The sequence below is a fragment of the Arachis hypogaea genome, chromosome 15 (genome assembly GCF_003086295.3).
Source record: "Arachis hypogaea cultivar Tifrunner chromosome 15, arahy.Tifrunner.gnm2.J5K5, whole genome shotgun sequence".
NCBI lineage: Eukaryota > Viridiplantae > Streptophyta > Magnoliopsida > Fabales > Fabaceae > Arachis > Arachis hypogaea.
Genome location: NC_092050.1, coordinates 48,687,600 through 48,707,481, shown reverse-complemented (window position 1 = coordinate 48,707,481; position 19,882 = coordinate 48,687,600). Strand labels below are relative to the sequence as shown.

General features: G+C 37.2%; 1 protein-coding gene across 7 annotated transcripts; it reads left to right on the top strand.

Annotated features, from left to right (window-relative positions):
• The first annotated feature begins 16,202 nt into the window (after positions 1 to 16,202).
• LOC112750251 (uncharacterized) lies at positions 16,203 to 19,637 on the top strand. 7 transcript variants are annotated; one of them, XM_072216306.1, is made up of 6 exons: positions 16,203 to 16,551; positions 16,997 to 17,648; positions 17,733 to 17,792; positions 18,998 to 19,095; positions 19,228 to 19,386; positions 19,506 to 19,637. In XM_072216306.1, the coding sequence occupies exon 2, from the start codon at positions 17,153 to 17,155 to the stop codon at positions 17,588 to 17,590; it is 438 nt and encodes a 145-aa protein (XP_072072407.1). In that variant the 5' UTR covers positions 16,203 to 16,551; positions 16,997 to 17,152; the 3' UTR covers positions 17,591 to 17,648; positions 17,733 to 17,792; positions 18,998 to 19,095; positions 19,228 to 19,386; positions 19,506 to 19,637. The 7 variants fall into 7 exon arrangements, with proteins under 7 accessions (XP_072072407.1, XP_072072408.1, XP_072072404.1 ...); XM_072216307.1 differs by adding an exon at positions 18,499 to 18,758 and having other exon boundaries at positions 19,228 to 19,637; XM_072216308.1 differs by adding an exon at positions 18,499 to 18,758 and having other exon boundaries at positions 16,264 to 16,707; positions 19,228 to 19,637.
• Positions 19,638 to 19,882: the final 245 nt, after the last annotated feature.

Here is a 19,882-nt window from a genome sequence, read left to right as displayed (position 1 = left end):
GGGAATCAGAGTTGGTTAGTTACTTGACTTTTCTTTATTAAGTAAAGGATAACCAAGTAGAACAACAACCTCTTACTATTACACTTGGGAAAATCTAACAAGGATAGAATTTCTGATTAATCTTCTCCCAGTCAAGGCTTTTTTATTTTAACTAGATAAATTCTCTCGTTAGTTTTCATTGCTTTAACTATTAATCTTTTTATCTTTCCATTCTCCAACTCTAAAATTTCTCAGAAAATTCCTGACCAATAAATTGCACACTTTTGTCAACTCGTTGGGAGACGACCTGGGAATTCTACTCCCAGTATTTTATTCTTAGATTGTGAAAACTCTTTTAAATTGATAAGCGTAATTTTCGTCGGTTAAGAACTGTACTTGCAACGCTGTTCTTATTATAAATTCTTAATCAGCAATTTTTCGCCCATCAATGACAAGCTTTTCCAAACACCAATTAGTATGGAGACATGCTAATAGGTGTCTTAAAATCTGTTTTATAAGCCCTAATGCATCATCTAGCTTCTTGGACCAATCTTTTTTTGAGTTCCCAACAGTCTTCTCAAGGATTCTCTTGAGCTCTCTATTTGAAATTTCAGCTTGACCATTGGTTTGCGGATGGTATGGGATTGCTACCTTGTGCTTAACACCATATTTGAGGAGGAGTGTCTCAAGTTGCTTATTGCAAAAGTGAGTTCCCCCATCACTTATAAGAGCTCTTGGAACCCCAAACCAGCTAAATATGTTCTTTCTCAAGAAATTAATCACCACCTTGTTGTCATTTGTTGATGTTGCTATGGCCTCTACCCATTTGGACACATAGTCCATTGCCACCAGGATGTAATTGTTTGAGTATGAAGGTGGGAATGGTCCCATTAAATCAATCCCCCAAACATCAAACAACTCCAACTCCATGATAAATCTCGGTGGCATTTCATTTTTCTTAGGTAGGTTGCTAGCTCTTTGACACTCATTGCACCTTGTCACAAACTCCTTTGCATCTTTGAATATTGTAGGCCAAAAGAATCCACACTGCAACACCTTGGCTGCAGTCCTTTCTCCACTAAAATGTCCTCCATAGGTAGATCCATGGCAGTGCCAAAGGACCTCTTGTCCTTCCTTATGAGAGATGCATCTTCTTATAATCCCATCAGTACACTTCTTGAAGAGGTAAGGCTCATCCCAAATGTAATGCTTGGCATCATTGATGAGCTTCCTTCTCAAGTGCTTGTTGATGTTAGAAGGTAACTCTCCAATGGCCTTGAAGTTTGCTATATCTGCGAACCATGGAGCCTCTTGAATCATCATCAATTGTTCATCCAAAAAGCTTTCATTTACCCCAGGGCTATGTGTCTCGTCCCCCTCATGTGGGATCCTTGATAGGTGGTCAGCCACCTTATTTTCTGCTCCATTTCTATCTTTGATTTCAATGTTAAATTTTTGGAGTAGTAGGATCCATCTTATCAGTCTAGGCTTGGACTCTTGCTTGGTTAACAAGTACTTTAGAGCTGCATGGTCAGTAAACACAATGACTTTAGAACCAATAAGATAAGATCTAAATTTATCAAATGCAAAGACTATAGCAAGGAGTTCTTTTTCTGTGGTGGTGTAGTTTCTTTGGGCTTCATTAAGAACCTTGCTAGCATAATAGATAACATGCACTAGCTTGTCTCTCCTTTGTCCTAAAACAGCACCAATAGCAAAATCTGATGCATCACACAACAATTCAAAAGGTAACTCCCAACTAGGTGGTGCTATAATAGGTGCAGAGGAGAGCTTACTTTTAAGCTCATCAAAGACTTACATACATTCTCTATCAAATATGAATGGTACATTAGAGACAAGCAAGTTGCTTAAAGGTTTGGCAATTTTTGAAAAATCTCTAATGAACCTTCTATAGAACCCAGCATGTCCTAAGAAACTCATAATTGGTTTGACATTGCAAGGTGGGGGTAATTTTTCAATCACTTCCACCTTGGCTCTGTTTACCTCTATGCCTTTCTTAAAGATTTTGTCGCCAAAGACTACCTCTTTGGTGACCATAAAATGACACTTTTCCCAGTTCAAAACTAGGTTAGTCTCTTGGCATCTCTTGAGCACCAAGGCAAGATGGTGGTAAGCACTTATGAAATGAGTCACCAAACACTAAAAAATCATCCATGAAAACCTTAATAAACCTCTCAATCATATCAGAAAATATGGACAGCATGCACCTTTGGAATGTGGTAGGTGCATTGCACAAGCCAAAGGGCATAAGTCTATATGCAAAAATACCATAAGGGCAAGTGAAAGAATTCTTCTCTTGGTCTTTAGGATCCACTACAATCTGGTTGTAGCCTGAGTATCCATCCAAGAAACAATAGTTCTCATGTCCAGCAAGTCTCTCCAACATTTGGTCCATGAATGGTAGGGGAAAATGGTCTTTCCTTGTGGCTTGATTGAGCTTCCTGTAGTCTATACACATGCGCCACCCAGTCACTATTCTTGTAGGTATTAACTCATTTTTTCATTGGAAAAAACTGTGATTCCCCCCTTCTTAGGAACCACTTGGATAGGGCTCAGCCAAGGGTTGTCTGAGATGGGGTAAATCACCCCTGCTTGCCATAACTTCAGCACCTCTTTTTGCACCACTTCTTTCATTGTTGGATTGAATCTTCATTGTGGCTGTATTGATGGCTTGGCATCCTCCTCAAGAAGGATTTTATGCATGCACATTGAAGGGCTAATCCCCTTTAAGTCTGAAAGTGTACACCCTATGGCATCCTTGTGTTGTCTCAACACATTGATGAGCCCCTGATAAACCACTATTTTATGGTTTATCTTGTACTCAATTGAGTGGTTTTTATCAACTCTTTACCCACTTATTCATACTATTCCAATGTTTTACATTTTCCCTCCTGATTTTGTGCTATGATTGAAAACATGCTTCTTTGATCTTATATTTGCTTATTATTAATCCTCTATTATTACCATTAGATGCCTTGATATGTGTGTTAAGTGTTTTCAGAGATTATAGGGCAGGAATGGCTTGGAGGATGGAAAGGAAGCATGCAAAAGTGGAAGGAATACAAGAAGTTGAAGAAGTTGTTAAGCTGTCCAGCCTGACCACTTCGCACTCAAACGGTCATAACATGAGCTACAGACGTCCAAATGAGATGGTTCCAGCTGCGTTGGAAAGCTAACATCCGGAGCTTCATAATGATATATAATTTGCCATAGCTGCTCCGAAGTTAGGTGATGCGAACACGTGAATTACACGCCCGCGTCGCATCTGCGAATTGCATCCCGCGTGAACGCGTGGACGACGCCTCCGCGTCACTTTCCCGCGACCTGAACATAACAGAAATTGCTGGGAGCAATTTCTGGGCTGTTTTTGACCCAGTTTTTAGCCCAGAACACACAGATTAGAGGCTATAAAGTAGGGGAATGCATCCATTCATAATCATGCTTTTCATAATTCACTTTTCATAATTTAGATGTAGTTTTTAGAGAGAGAGAGGTTCTCTCCTCTCTCTTAGGTTTTAGGATTAGGATTCCTCATAAAGAATTTAGGATTTAACTCTTCATCAGGTTCAATATTTCTTTTACTTTATATTTATCTCTTATTTTCAGATACTTTAATGCTTGTATTAGTTATGTTTCCTAATTGGCTTATAAACTTTTCCTTGTTAAGATTTGAATATTTTATTTAATATAATTGAGGTATTTCAGATTTATCACTTCTTCTATTGTTTGTTATTAATTAATGTTCTAAGTTAGATCCTAACTTGATTTTAGAGTTGATTAATATTCGGAGACCCTTGAGTTGAATTACTCAAGAGTTAAATTGTAATTGGGTTTATCGTTGGCTGGCTCTCTAGACACAAACACTAATCCTTCCCAAGGGAGAGGATTAGAACTTGTGAATAGAAGTAGACTTCCAACTTACTTGACTTTCTTTTACTTTACTTGGTAAAGGATAACTAAGTAGAAGCAACCTTAAATTATCAATTGATCTTGAGAAAAATCCAACAAGGATAGAACTTCCGATTAATCTTCTCCGGGTCAAGGTTTTTAATTTAATTACAATAAAATTTCTTATTTATTTTTATTGCTTTAATTTATAAATAGACCTGTGCCCATTGCCCAAACTCCAAAACCCCAATTTACAAACTCATAACCAATAATAAGAACATACCTCCCTGCAATTCCTTGAGAAGACGACCCGAGGTTTAAATACTCGGTTATCAATTCTAAAGGGGTTTTGTTACTTATGACAATCAAAACTTTTGTAAGAAAGGTTGATTGCTTGGTTTAGTAACTATACTTGCAACGAGAGTTTACTGTAACTTCTAAACCATCAATTTTCAGTTCTTTCAAAATGGCGCCGTTGCCGGAGAATTGCAAACGTGTGCCTTATTATTGGTTATTGTAAATATTTACTTTTAAATTGATTTTTTTCGAAAAAAAAAATTCAGATTTTTATTTTAAAAATTTTTATCTTATCCTATCTTATTTAAAAAAAAATCAATTTTCAATTTTCAATTTTAAAAATTCAATTTTCAAATTTTAAAATTCAAATTTTAAAATTTCAACTTTTAATCTTCAAATTTAAAAATTCAAAATTCAAAATTCAAATTTTAAATTTCAAATTCAAAAATTTGAATTTCAAATTTGCTTTTATTTTTGTTTTTAAATTTTTATTAACTAACTATGAGTTCTCAACCCTCTCGCTTTGAGTTTGGTTCCAATGTTGTTGCAAGGAATGGAAATTATAATAGGAACATGCATCAAGGTCAAAACAATCAGAGATGGAAGGAGCCACGAGGATCTGATCAACCCTTCCGGCAACAACACCTTCCACAGTACCACAGACAAAGACCATTCCACGATGCATACTAAGACAATAGTTATAGTGGACCCTTCCGTGACAACCAACATCCACCAAATTACTATAGTCAAGAGCCATTCCAGGGGGCATACCAAGATGATAGATATGATGGACCCCCATCATATGCCTATGAACCTCCTCAACACAACTTTGAACCACCACACTCACAAGCCAACTACCACCATTCACCTTCATATGATCCTAACCCACATCCACCATACTAACCACCTTATGAACTATATGAACCATATATAGAACCACCCCAATTTCAACCCAATTACTCCCAAGAACCACCACCTTCATATGCACCATATCCATATCCATCAATCCAAGAGCCTTATGGTCCTACTTATGATATCCAAGCGCAACAAGAATCACAGGATCATCACAAGAAAATAGTGGATCAATTTCTTGCAACCCTTCACCAATTGAATCAAGCAATAAATTAATTATCTTCCCGATGTTCGGACACTCAAGAAACCCCCATGGCTTCATGTGGGCAATCTAATAAAGAACGTAGCATGAAGGAGATATTAGAAACTCCAGTGGACAGTACAGAGGATGACTTTGTGCTGGAACAAGTGGAGGAAGCTGTAATTATTGAAGAGGAAGAAGTGGTTGCAGATTTAGGAGATGCTGACCCTCCATGGGAAAGTCAGGTTATGGAACCTCCTTCCAAGGCAATTGAAATTTATGCTGAGGAGGGTGTACAACCTCCAAGGCATATTATGGTTGAAGACTTGGAAGAGGTTGGTCAAGAGATGGAAATTAAAGAAGAAAAAGCACTACCTCCCATGCCCTTGGTAAGTAATGAAGAAGAGATTGAATTGGAAGAAAGCTACCAAGAGGAAGATGTTGAAATTAAAGAAGTTTGCAAAGAGGTGGAAATTGTCAAAGAGCACAAGGGAGTGGAGCTTGAAATCACCTTGCCAAAGTTATTGGAGACCCCTCCCCCTAAGTTGCCATCATCCTTCACAACATTCAAGTGGGTAAAATTCATATCCCTTAGCTTTCTAATTCCACTTGAATATGGGCTACTGGAGACGGATGGTCAACTTGGAGCTCTTTATGGCATTAAGAGTAAGAGGAAGATGGCCAGTGGTAAGAATTGTCCTGCAAGGTTCATTATGGTTGGAAGCTTTAAGTTTAAACGCAAAGGTTGGTATAAAGCTCAACTGAATGGGTCTAGGAAGCTGTTTGGATGTCTCAGTGAGAATTCCGACTGTTCGCCACCCAAGTGGAAAAATGATGATCAACAAAAAGATGGGTGCAAAGGCAAGGTCTGGGACCCCGGAATTCAATATAGAAATCAGCACTCTTGGGGCCTTGTCACTTGCTTTAACTTACTTGAAGGCTTTCTGCGCCTAGTTTGGGATCTCGGAGGCCATTGGAATTACAAACATTGGTGGAGATTCCTGGATGAGTTCAAGCACAAGCCATTATAACAGGAAGCCCATCAAATGTCCAACTTAAGGACTTTAACTAAAAGTGCTAGGTGGGAGACAACCCACCATGGTATGATCATTCCTTTTTCATTTTTTATTTAGTTTTATTTTTGAGTTTTATTTTATTGAACCTGGAATTATTCATAACATCTGCATCAGCATCTGCATACTGCATTCTGCATTTTTCATTAAAAAAAAGAAAGCACGCACGCGACGCGACAGCGTCGCTGACGCGTCCGTGTCACCGTGCGTTGTGAAGAAAAGAAAGTAAACAGAAAGTCACGCGGGAGCGTGGCTGGAGGCATGCCTTTTGCACAAATCATCCCGCTTGACCGCGTCGCTGACGCGTCTGCGTCACATGGGAAACATGCCTCCCACGCGTCCGCGTCATTCACGCGGCCGCGTGACCTGGAAATCGACGTAAGAAAGGGTGCACGACCGAAAGTTGTGCAAGAGTGGTGCTGGACTGGTGCTGAATGCACAAACCCTACCACGCGGACGCATGGCTCACGCGTCCGCGTCATACCCCCATAATGACCATTCACGCGATCACGTCGATCACGCGACCGCGTCACCCTGGATTTTGGCAATACTAAGTTTTGAACAGAGAGTTGTACGACCGCGAGGCTGCACTCGCGCCACTAGCACAAATCGAGTCACGCGATCGCGTCCCCACGTGTCCACCTCACCCAACCTTATCGCGCACCACGCGACCGCATCGCCTGCGCCGCACAACTTACCCAAATCAGCGCCAATTATCTTATCTTTTCTTCCCGAATCCTAATTTTTCCTCCCTCCTTTCTTACTTACTTCTTCTTCCGTTCTTTCCCTTCTCATTCTTCTTATCTTTCATTTTATTTTACTTAATTTATTTGCATATTTCATTCATTGCATCTTAATTTTGTGCATATTTTTGCTTTCTTTTCTAAATATTTTTCCTTTGGTGTTAAAATTTTCTTATTTAACTGTTGCATCTTCTCTTGAATTATTTTGGGTGCTTAGTGACTTGTTTTATTCTGGATAGGTAATATTATTTATATCAATGCCAACCTTTTATACCTGTATTACTTTTACATTGACATGAATTTATATTATCTCTCCTTACCCACACTCTCTTCCCTATTTTTGCAAATTTTTGCACTCTTGATTTTCCATGTACTCCTACTGTTTTCTCATTTTCATGTTGTAGCTACCATGTAATTGAGACCCTCATTATCTGGCATTAACCCAACCATATTTTATTTTATCTTTATTTCTGGGTTACTGTTCTTCTTTTTCTCTTCTTTCAGGCTGGCCACCGAAGACGGAAAAAGGGAGAAACTTCTATAAGGGGAGACAAACAAGTCCATCTGCACAATCCTTGAAGAAAAGCATCAGTTGGAACAACCCGTCCACTTGCACATCTTAGCATGCACCGAGGACGGTGCAATATTTAAGTGTGGGGAGGTCGATACCGATCTCCATGGGTTAGTCACTCTTCTATCTTAACACCAATGGTTTATTTTCCTTGTTAGTTGTTGCATTTGCATGTTTGATTGCATATTTATTTGATTTTGTGCATATTTTACCACTTGGTTGAAGTAATATTTTCTTTTTCAAGAAACCTTTTAAGAGCATTTCACTAATTTGAATAAAATTTAATGTTACACTTGTTTGAAGAAATATTATACTGGAACATGGTTTAGAGCTCCAACACACAAAACCAGTGAGATTTTGAACCTATTTGATTGGTTGCATTTTATCAATCAATATTTTATTTTTGTGTGTTTTCCTCTCTAAAATTGTGATCTTTGTCTTGCTTAATTTTATATTTCCATTATTTGATGTATGCATACACTTACATGATTGAGGCCTTTGTTTCACTGAGCCTACATACCCATATGGCCTTACCCTTTCATTATTCTTTGCAAACCAATGTTGAGCCTATTATACCCCTTTGATCTTTACTTTAGCACATCATTAACTCTAAGCGAAAAATAATAATGTCCTAAATTTAAATCCTTGGTTAGCTTAGACTAGTGAGAGTGCTCATGAATTAAATATGGGGAAAGTTGAATTTGGAAACATTTGGTTTGAGGATTGAGTATGTTAGAATTTTCTGAAAATGTGAAAAGAAATGTTTAGGACATGTTCATGCATTCAATAATTTAATCATATGCATTGAAAAAAATAAAAGAAAAAAATATACTATAGAAAAAGAAAAAAAAAGAAGAAGAAGAAAAAAAGAGAAAAAGAGCAAATAATAAAAAGGGGACAAAATGCCCCAAAGTAAATGGTAAAAGCAATGCATATGTACTGTACTTGAAATTAGAATGCATGAATATGTGGAAAACATGGTTAATGGATAGTTAGATGTTGTATTATAATTACATGGATTGTCTAAGTTAGGTGGAAAGTTTAAGTTAATTAAGGATTCAGATTTTAGTCCACTTGACTAAATACAATCCTACCTTGACCCTAACCCCATTACAACCCTTAAAAGACCTCTTGATATGTGTATCTGTGCATTAAATTTATGTTGATTGTTAGATGAAGAGCAAGCCTTAGAAAGCAAGGTTAGTGGAGAATTGAGAGAATCGAACCTAAAACACTTGAGTGATTAGAGTGCATACACTTCCAGTGAGGGTTCGATGCTCGATTCTTTGTTCCCGGATTTCATGAGCTATTTTCTTCTACAAGTCTATTTGTACTTCATTTTTATGATTTAAATTAGTGAAATCCAGTTCATATTTATTCTTGGAGAACTTATTTACTCTTAACCAAGTAAGTAAAAGCATTTAGCATGTAGGTTGCATTTCATACATTCTACCATTCCTCTTCACTCTTATAGTTTCTCTTGAGCCTAGCATGAGGACATGCTAATGTTTAAGTGTGGGGAGGCTGATAAACCACTATTTTATGGTTTATCTTGTACTCAATTGAGTGGTTTATATCAACTCTTTATCCACTTATTCATACTATTCACATGTTTTACATTTTCCTTCCTGATTTTGTGCTATGATTGAAAACATACTTCTTTGATCTTATATTTGCTTATTATTAATCCTCTCTTATTACCATTAGATGCCTTGATATGTGTTGTTAAGCTGTCCAGCCTGACCTCTTCGCACTTAAACGGTCATAACTTGAGCTACAGAGGTCCAAATGAATGATGCGAATGCATGAATGATGCGTCCGCATCGCATCTGCGAATTGCATCCCGCGCGAACGCGTGGACGACGCCTCCGCGTCACTTTCCCGTGACCTGAACGTAACAGAAATCGCTCCCAACGATTTTTGGGCTGTTTTTGACCCAGTTTTCAGCCCAGAACACACAGATTAGAGGCTATAAAATGGGGGAATGCATCCATTCATAATCATGCTTTTCATAATTCACTTTTCATAATTTAGATGTAGTTTTTAGAGAGAGAGGTTCTCTCCTCTCTCTTAGGTTTTGGGATTAGGATTCCTCTTAAAGGATTTAGGATTCAACTCTTCATCAGGTTCAATATTTCTTTTACTTTATATTTATCTCTTATTTTCAGATACTTTAATGCTTGTATTAGTTATGTTGCCTAATTGGCTTATGAACTTTTTCATGTTAAGATTTGAATATTTTATTTAATATAATTGAGGTATTTCAGATTTATCACTTCTTCTATTGTTTGTTATTAATTAATATTCTAAGTTGGATCCTAACTTGATTTTAGAGTTGATTAATATTCGGAGACCCTTGAGTTGAATTACTCAAGAGTTAAATTGTAATTGGGTTTATCGTTGGTTGGCTCTCTAGTCACAAACACTAATCCTTCCCATGGGAGAGGATTAGAACTTGTGAATAGAAGTAGACTTCCAACTTACTTGACTTTCTTTTACTTTACTTGGTAAAGGATAACTAAGTAGAAGCAACCTTCAATTATCAATTGATCTTGAAAAAAATCCAACAAGGATAGAAATTCCGATTAATCTTCTCCGGGTCAAGGTTTTTAATTTAATTACAATAAAATTTCTTATTTATTTTTATTGCTTTAATTTATAAATATACCTGTGCCCATTGCCCAAACTCCAAAACCCCAATTTACAAACTCATAACCAATAATAAGAACATACCTCCCTGCAATTCCTTGAGAAGACGACCCGAGGTTTAAATACTCGGTTATCAATTTTAAAGGGGTTTTGTTACTTGTGACAATCAAAACTATTGTAAGAAAGGTTGATTGCTTGGTTTAGTAACTATACTTGCAACGAGAGTTTACTGTAACTTCTAAACCATCAATCTTCAGTTCTTTCAGCTCCTCTTCTTGTTCTTCACTCAAGCTTGAGTTGATGATTACTGGATATATGTCATTGTTACCTAAGTAGGCATACTTCAAGCTTGGAGGTAGAGTCTTCAATTCCAACTTTGGTGCTTCTACTTCCTTTTTACTTGCCTTGGCTAGCATGATTGAGCCTTCCATGAATTCTTATGGTAGCTCACCACATGATGTTTGCTGCTCTTGCTCCATTGCTTCTTCAAATTTGTCTTCCTCCAAAACTCCCTGGACTAGTGTCTCTATTGTGTCCACCATCATGCATTCTCTAATAGAATCCTTTGGGTAACTCATAGAAGTGAAAACATTGAACACCATCTTCTCTTTTTGCAGTCTTAGGACCAACACTCCCTTTTTTATATCAATTATAGCCCCAGCTGTTGCTAGGAATGGTTTTCCAATATGAATGATGCATTGGCCTCTTCCTCCATGTCGAGCACTACAAAATCTGCTGGGAATATGAACTCTCCCACCTTTACCAACAAGTCTTCCACCACTCCATGGGAAAACTTGAATGTCCTATCAGCTAGTTGGAGTGTCATCCTTGTTGGTTTGGCCTCTTCAATTCTCATTCTCTTCATCATGGATAGGGACATAAAGTTGATGCTGGCTCCTAGGTCACACAATGCTTTCTCAATATTAATATCCCCTATGATGTATGGGATTTGGAAGCTCCCAAGGTCCTTCATCTTTTGGGGAAGCTTCTTTTGTATAATGGCATTACATTCTTCTGTGAGCACTAGAGTTTCCTTTTCTCCCCAGTTTCTTTCCTTAGTCATGAGTTCCTTTAAGAACTTGGCATATAGTGGCATTTTCTGTAGTGCTTCAGCAAAATGTATGTTAATTTGAACCTTCTTAAAGATCTCCAAGAACCTAGAAAACTGGCAGCCTTTGTGGGTAGGGTGCCTTTGGTACATAAGGTTTCAAGACTTGTTTTGGTAGGGCTGGAGTTTGTGTCTCTTCTTCTGCCTTGATTTCTGGGTCATTTGTAGCCTCTTCTTCTTGCAAGTTGTGGCTTGAGGATGTCTCCTTCACCACCATCCCATTTCTTAGTGTGATGGCCTTTCATTTCCCTCTTAGACTGGTCATGGTATCACTAGGGAATGTATTTGTAGGCATTGGTATCTGCTTGGATAGGTATCTAAATTGTGATTCCAATTTTGTGATTGTTGCCCCTTGATTCTTGATGTTGGATTTGGCCTCTTCTTGGATTGCATCTATCTTTTTTTCAGCTTGTACTTGTCTCTCTGCAACAGTAGCAATGTTCCCTACTAACCGTGCCATCATGGCTTCCAATCTTGCAAAATTGTCACTGTCATCACTTAGTTGTGGGGTTGGGGATGATACATTTTGAGAATAGTTGTTGTGTGGTTGTTGGTTGGAGTGGTAGGGGGCATTATGTGGGTTATGGTAGGATCTATAGTTGTGAGATTGATGGTTGGGGTTGTTGTACTGGTTAGAGTGGTATGGTTTGTGGTCTTGGGTATGGCTCTGTTGGTTTCTCCACCCAAAATTTGGGTGGTTCTTCCAACCTGGGTTGTAAGTTTTAGCATTGGGATCATATGGTTGTCTAGATGAATTGTTCACATAGTTAGCTTGCTCCCATTCACATTCAACTTCTGGGCTTTCTCCTTCTTGCATAGGTGCTTGAGCATTGATGGCTGAAACCTTGTTCTTCTCCATTTGCTTGGTTAGAGCTACTAGTTGAGCTGTGATCACCTTGTTTTGAGCCAGCAAAGCATCCATATGGTTTAGCTCCATCACTCCCCTTCTTAGGTTTCTATCAGAGGCATAGAAATACTCATTGTTGGCCATAGTTTCTATGATATCTATGGCCTCTTCAATTGTCCTCTTGGTATTGACGGAACCTCCTGAAGAGTGATCCAAGGCTTTCTTTGCCTCTTGTGAGAATCCTTCATAGAAAATGTGCAGCTGTACCCATTCATTGAACATGTCTGAAAGGAATCTTCTTGTCAACTCCTTGTATCTCTCCCATGCTTCATAGAGAGTCTCCCCATCTTGTTGTCTGAATGTTTGTACTTCAGTTTTCAACTTGATGATTCTTTGGGGAGGGTAGAATTTACCCAAAAACTTATTCACCACCTCTTCCCAATTTGTCAAACTCTCCCTTGGGAAGGATTTAAGCCACTTATATGCTTTGTCCCTAAGAGAAAAGGGGAACAAAAGCAGCCTATAAGTGTCAGGGTGAACCCCATTAGCCTTCACAACATCACAGATTCTTAGAAAGGTAGATAGGTGTTGGTTTGGATCTTCTTGAGTATTTCCTCCAAATGAACAATTGTTTTGAACAAGGGTGATTAGTTGTGGTTTGAGCTCGAAGTTGTTGGCATGAATAGTAGGTCTCAGGATGTTGCTCGAAGACCCACTCCCCTTGGAGTGTGCCAATTCACAGAAGTTCAAATTGGTCTTCACTCTCTTCCCCTTCCTTCAACTCTTCGTTATTCCCCCCCCTTTCTGTATGAAAACTAATGCCTATATATAGGCTTACATACTGAAATGAAAAACCCAATTACAAATAAAAATTCCTAATTTAGATGCTTCTTGTGCCTTTGATTGAGTGATGTTAATGGGCTCTGCTTGCTTGAAGGGTGAATGCATGATCCAAGGGTGTATTGGCGTTATTGGGGCCTTTAGTGGTGTTGCCAATCGTTGAAAAATGCTCCTAGGCCCACTTCAGTGTTTGTACCAACGTTGGCATGCAAACGTTCCCACCAACGCTCTTCTTCATGTGCATACGCGCACTGCCTTGTGCGTGCGTACACTGAAAAATTTTCCTCTTGTGCGTACGCACACTAGCCAAAATTTCCAATGCTAGTGTTTGACCTGGAGTTGGGGGCAACGTTGGTAGGCTAACGTTCCACTTGTGCGTGCGCACATAAACAAATTTTCTTCTTGTGCGTACGCACACTGCTCTGTGCGTAAGCACATAAGGCGATTCTTACGGCTTCCAATTTGTGAATTTGTCAAAGACATTGGGGTGCAACGTTGGTTCACCAACGTTCCCACCAACGTTGGTTCATCATTTCTCCATACCAGCGTTGGTTCACCACCAACGTTGGTTCTACCTCCTTGCTTTCCTCTGCTTCTACTTTGTCTATCATCAAACAAATAAGTGTATCAAAGTAATATACAAGATGATCTTTATATACCAAGTGTGCTAATAATACTCAAAATCAAATCTTTATTTAGTGTGATCTATTTTATCATATTTCCCTTGTATATAAACAAAAATTCACCTATTCTTGAGATTTTCTTAATGCAGAGATATTTCATGCCATTTCACATTTATTAACAAAATTTGTATGAAAACTAAACTAACATCTACTGAAATAACAACTAAAAATAGGCAATGATGCTCCCACATCAGGTTGATATAAGAGCCTAATACTCTCCTTTCATTTGGGGGAGCATGATTGCCTACAACCTCCTCTTGGTGGTTATGTGCTTTACCCTCCATGTTTTGGGTTGGAATTTCTTCTTCTCCTTCTTCACCAACAACCCTCTTTCCTCTTGCTACTGCTTCCCTTCTCAACCTTAGGAATGTCCTTTCTGGTTCAGAATCATAAGCGGTTGCAGCCCCTCTTCTCCCTGTCATACACAACATGACAAAAAAGAAACTGACCAAGATGGACACCTTCTTGGAAGAAGGTGGGTGTGTTAAAAATTCAGCTGAAGCAAAGTGTTAAACAGATAGTGTGCTTCTTGTTAGAGTGAATATATACAATCGATTAAAGGAAATAAGGGCTGAAATTAAAGAAATTAACAAAGTAAAGAAAATGCTTAATCTAAATTCTCATCTACTTAATCATTGTTAATTCAAAACCAATCCCCGGCAACAGCGCCATAAACTTGATGACTAAAAAGAATTCACTATATCATTATAATGAATCCGTCTTTGGCAAGTATACCAAATTGTCGTCAAGTAATAACTCACTATGAGTGAGGTCGAATCCCATAGAGATTGATTGATTGAGCAACTTTAGTTGATAAGTGATTTAGTCAAGCTAATCAAAAAGAGTTGTTGAGTGCAGAATTCTAAATAGCAGAATTGTAAATGACATAAGGATAAGGGAAAGCAATAAAGTTCAGAAATGTAAAGAGCAAAAAAGTAAATAGTAGAAACATAAATGACTGAATTGTAAATGGGGAATGGGTTGATAGCAGAAATTAAAGAAAGCTATAAAGAATAAGGAAGATAATGATAAGGAAGATTCATTGGAGTTGAGAGATATTTCTCTCTTTAGATTAAACTTAGATTCTCTCATCTTCAATCATGCAACTCATTAACCTCTTGGCAATCATGATTGATTGAACCCCAATGCCTTGGTGATTCAATCTCTCAAATCTTGATAATCAGCCAATTCTTTGGTCTGATTGCTCATGAAAAGAGATAGGCTTGGTCCTTGATTTTACCACACATCCTCATAGATCCAAATAATTGGGTAGATTTTATGTCACCATATCCAGTCCCAAAACCCAGATCTACTCAATGTGAGAAGGGATTTCAAGCATGGTTTCATGTTTCCTTTTCCAAGGATCCCTTGAAATCCAATTTGCATTCAACCTCTTTTCCAAGATGATTGAACACTAAACATGTAGAACAAAATTCCTTCTAGCAAATCAAAGAGAAGATGAAGAGAAGAAGAAATTTACTATCAATTAATCCATCAAGTACAATAGAGCTCCCTCCCCCAATGAGAGGGAGTTTAGCTACTCATAGCATAGGGAAAGTACAAGAGATGGAAGAAGATGAAGTAAAGTGTAAAGTAAAGTTCCAAGCTAACCAACCCCCCTTTCAGTACTCTCAAGGACTATTTATACTACTCCTATCACTAGAAATAAAAATTACAAAAAGAAAAATAAAATTACAGTTGGAAACTAAGGACAAAAATCATTAAATTGAGACATGTGCCTAGCGTGTGAGTGGCGTCTGAGTGGCGTGCCATGCCCAGCTCAAAGACTTGGCCTGGCGTGCCATGCCTAGCTTCCAAGTGGCACGCTCCGTTTGTATAGCTAGGCTGACGTGCCATACCTTCAAACTCAAGTGCACGCCAAAGTAATATCTCTCTTCTTCCTCTCTGATAACTTGAACTAGCGTGGCACCCCCATTGCTGGCATGCCACGCTTTCAACAAGGCCCTCTTTCTTCCACTACAAGAAAAAGTGAATTTTTCGACGCAAAAAATCAACGGCTATCTCTACCGTCGATATTTTTCGACGGCTTGCTGTCGATATTTAAAAAAAAGATAATTAAAATTAAAATAATAAAATTGACAGCCATGTGGTCAATTTTTTTGTGCTGCATTAAAATGTTTTTAACTATCATCATATTGTCGATGAAGCAGTGTTGAAAATTACTTTTATTTTAAAATCGATGGAAATGACGTCTATTTTTATATTTAAAATATCAACAACACTTCCGTCGATAATGTTGAACGGTCTAAATTGCTTTCTAAAAGCAAATAAGTGGTGTGGATTTAATGTATAAAATAGACGCAAAATGCATTACTTTTTTTCAGATTAAAATCGACAATATCACCGTCGATTTTTATTGCTAAAAACAATAGTCCCATGCCTACTTCGCGCCTCCAACTTCAGAAACACAATTTTACCCCCCAAATCCCATTTCATCCTTTTCTTTTCTGCATTCCTCACCAACCCTCATTTTACCCCAAATTTACCAACGCTCATCTCCATTGCCGGCGTCACGGTTGTGCTGCCGTCACACCATTTGCTCGCGCCGCCGCGGCGCTCTGTTGTTGCTGTGCCGCTGTCGCTCCACTGCTGCCGCACCGCCATCGCTCCTCTTACTTTGGTCCTTCTCCGCTCTCTCTCAATTAATGGATGCATTGCTAGAATTTCAGCAATCGCCATTATTGTTCATCTCCCTTCGGATTTTTCCCTCTACTTTTCTTTTTCTCAAACACCAAAAGGTTACTTCTTACTTTGCTCTAATCATAGCTCTCTTTTATTCTTTCTTTTTTTCAGTTTCAAATTTTCTTTTTCTTCTTTTGTGTTTCCAACTTTTCCACCGGTTCTTGAGTTGAGAGCTCAATTCAATTCAATTCACCACCGAAGTCATGTACGAGGTTCCTATTTGATTCTTTAGAGAATTTATTATTTTTGTATCGGTTTCACTTCAGTTTCGTGATGTTACTTATTTTTCCGTTGAATTTGTTTAATTCTTATTACTTTTCAATTTCGGATGGTGTGATTTTGATATGATTTCCCTAAACATATGGCTGGGATTTCCGGTTTTGTTTTGTTTTTTTTGGAAAACTAATTTAGTTTAAATGTTTAATTGAATAGGAAATGGAAATAGTTTTTGTTGTTTTCGATGATGATTTTGTGATTTCATTTGAATTTGATATGTGACAGTTGTTCAACGGTTATGGCTTGTGGGAAGTTATTGGGTGAGTTGAGAAAGCATGGGAAATGAAAATAGGTAGGGGAGAAGGAAGAAGATGAGGAGTTTGAAGAACATGATGCAGTGCCTGTGCTCAGGGGAGCAATTGAGACGAGAAAGAGGCATAGATGAGATGGCAGTTGAATGGAATTGATGAATCAGGATCAGGACCAGATGATGGTGTTTGTGGAAATATCCTAATGGATGAGAATTGCAAGGATTTTGGTGTGTTCCAGGACAAGGTCATTTCAAGCACTTCAGACAACGCAGACGAAGAGGAAGATGAAGATGTGGATGAAGCTGTTGATATTGAGATAGAGAAGAATAGCTTTGTTGTCAAGGAAATCAGTGTACCAGAATCCATGGTTGCTAATGAGCCAGAAAAGAAGGTGATTGTGAATGAACCTGAAAAGAAAGAGATTGTGAAGGAACCATTAAAGAAGGCGGTTGTGAAGGAACAAGAAAAACACAAGATTGTGAATGAATCAGAACCTAAAAAGATTGCAACTACACAATTTCATCAAAGGAATGAGAGGCCAGTGTCTTCCCCTATTACTGTGAAGTAATCTCCTCCAGTTAGAAGACAATCCACAATTTATCAGAATTTTCCCAAAACTAATTCAAGTAAGGTCTTTTGATTTTCGTTTTATAAGTTTGTTTTTCAATCTGGATTTTGTGAAGCCTAATTAATTGATCATCACCATGCAGTTCCAAAGACAGAAGCATACAGAAGCTTTCCACAAAACCAGAGCAAATTGCAGAGTCTAGGTGATTTGTTTATCTGCATTTCAGAATTATTATACAAGAAAGAAAATTGTACCCAAAATCTTTGATGTAATGTCTGGAATTTATTATTTAATTTATGTCATTCTTTAGTGGATTTAATCATGTGGAGAGATATCTTAAGATCAGCATTTATGTTTGGGACTGGAACATTCCTTATAGTATCATCATCTTATGCAAAGGATATTAACCTGAGGTTAGAATTCCACATAAAAAAGAGAATAAATATCTTCTTCTGTATATACTTCTTTTGTCTTAGAATTAGAGTAACACAGGATTAACACTTGTTGATACTTGTTTGTGCTGTCTTATTTCAGTATCTTCCTATTTCTGTATATGCACTTCCTATTTCAGTATCTCTTTCTTGGTTGCTACTGCATCATGATTCTTTGTACTTCTCCATCAATATATTTTTGCAGTTGAATGTTATTTGGCAGTGTTTAGGGTGCTTTCATGCTTAGTTGTTGATTAGCACTAGAATATTATTATGAGAAAGAAGGCAATGAAGGGCAATATTGACTGCAATATTGGTGCTTAAGTTGTTTGCAATATGTTCTTACATGATTCATCAAAAACATTGTCTTCAATTTTAGATATCCATTATCATCATCCGATTGAAATTTGGTTCGATACATGATAATATATCTACTTAGTGTTTTGGGTCTTTACATTGATCATTCTTTTGCAATAGTAATGGTTCATCATTGGATGCAATAGTAATGGGTCTTATGTGCATGGAGAATCAAGATTCTCAAACCATACGCCTGTTTATGGCATATTTTGGGCTGAAGTTGAGTCAAGTCATGGAAGAATGAAGAAAAGTATGAGTTGTTCTTCTCGTTCTAGAATTGAAGTGAATGAACTTTTTCCATATTCCCACGGATATACAGAACTAACCTTTTTGTGAAGCAAGCAGGGTTTTACATATTTGATGCTTCCATGCATATTCAAGTACTTTCTCTATCCATTGTTCATATATAATCATATATGCTCACATTTCTTGCTTCTAAAGCATAACTTATGTACCTGAAATTATAGTTTATTCAGGCTAAGTATTCATCCTGAAAATATAAGCTATTTTGCATCTTTCTATGATATAATCATGAAGTCCTTTGTGTCATTACAATTACAATGAATTTTCTACCTGAGTTAGAAACCTTACATGCATGATGCAACCTATTACTGTTCAGAAAACTGGTCAAACAAGAACAAGTCATTTTGAAGAAATTCATACATAAATAGAGAGGTTGGTTGATAGAGACAACCCATTTCCCATATACCAAAAAAGGTTAGTTTTTTTATTTTATTTTAATTAATTTTTTTAAACTCTGATGCTTTTCTTGGATTTTGCTTTTGGTTCCAAACCTCTTTGTCTAATTCTAACTTTAACTTTTTCTTTTTTTGCATTGTGATTTGTCAGGTGCTAATATGTAATTTCACCTTTGTCTATCGCATGATCAGTACAGTTCATAATCATCATGAATGTTGTTACCTACTCACGCCAGCTTCTATCAATTAACAACACTCACTCTCCATTGTCTCATATACCTTCTTATGACAAATCACAGTGCTGCACCAAGTACTAAATTATTCTTTTCTAATTAATTAATTAGTTAATGTATATGTAAGTTACTAGTGATATGCACGCTGCACGCATAATCATAATCATAATCAAACCCCTTCTCTTTTTGTGTTCAGGAAATGGAAGAGGGTGATTTTTCATTTTCTTATTCATCATTTTTAAATTGTTTTCAGAGAATATTTATGATGACTGAAAGAAGATGAAAATATAATTAAGATAATCAATATTATTATTATTTTTTTGTTCTTGTAATAATGCATAGAAAATGAGAAGGGTAGTTATGATAATTGTATTATTAGTGGATTGCAATTTAAACCAATATAAGTCTAAGTTTAGTTATTTATTTTGTCCTGAATTTTTATATTAGAGGATTATTTATTATTTTGATAAATTTGTAAATTTATTATCTAATATTTAAAAGTTTATTTGTATTAATTGTTTACTATTTTATTTCTATATTTAAAAGTTTATTTGCATTAATTGTTTACTATTT

Coding starts and splice junctions, on each gene's coding strand:
- LOC112750251 (XM_072216306.1), top strand. CDS start 17,153: ATGAGATGGCAGTTGAATGGAATTGATGAATCAGGATCAGGACCAGAT.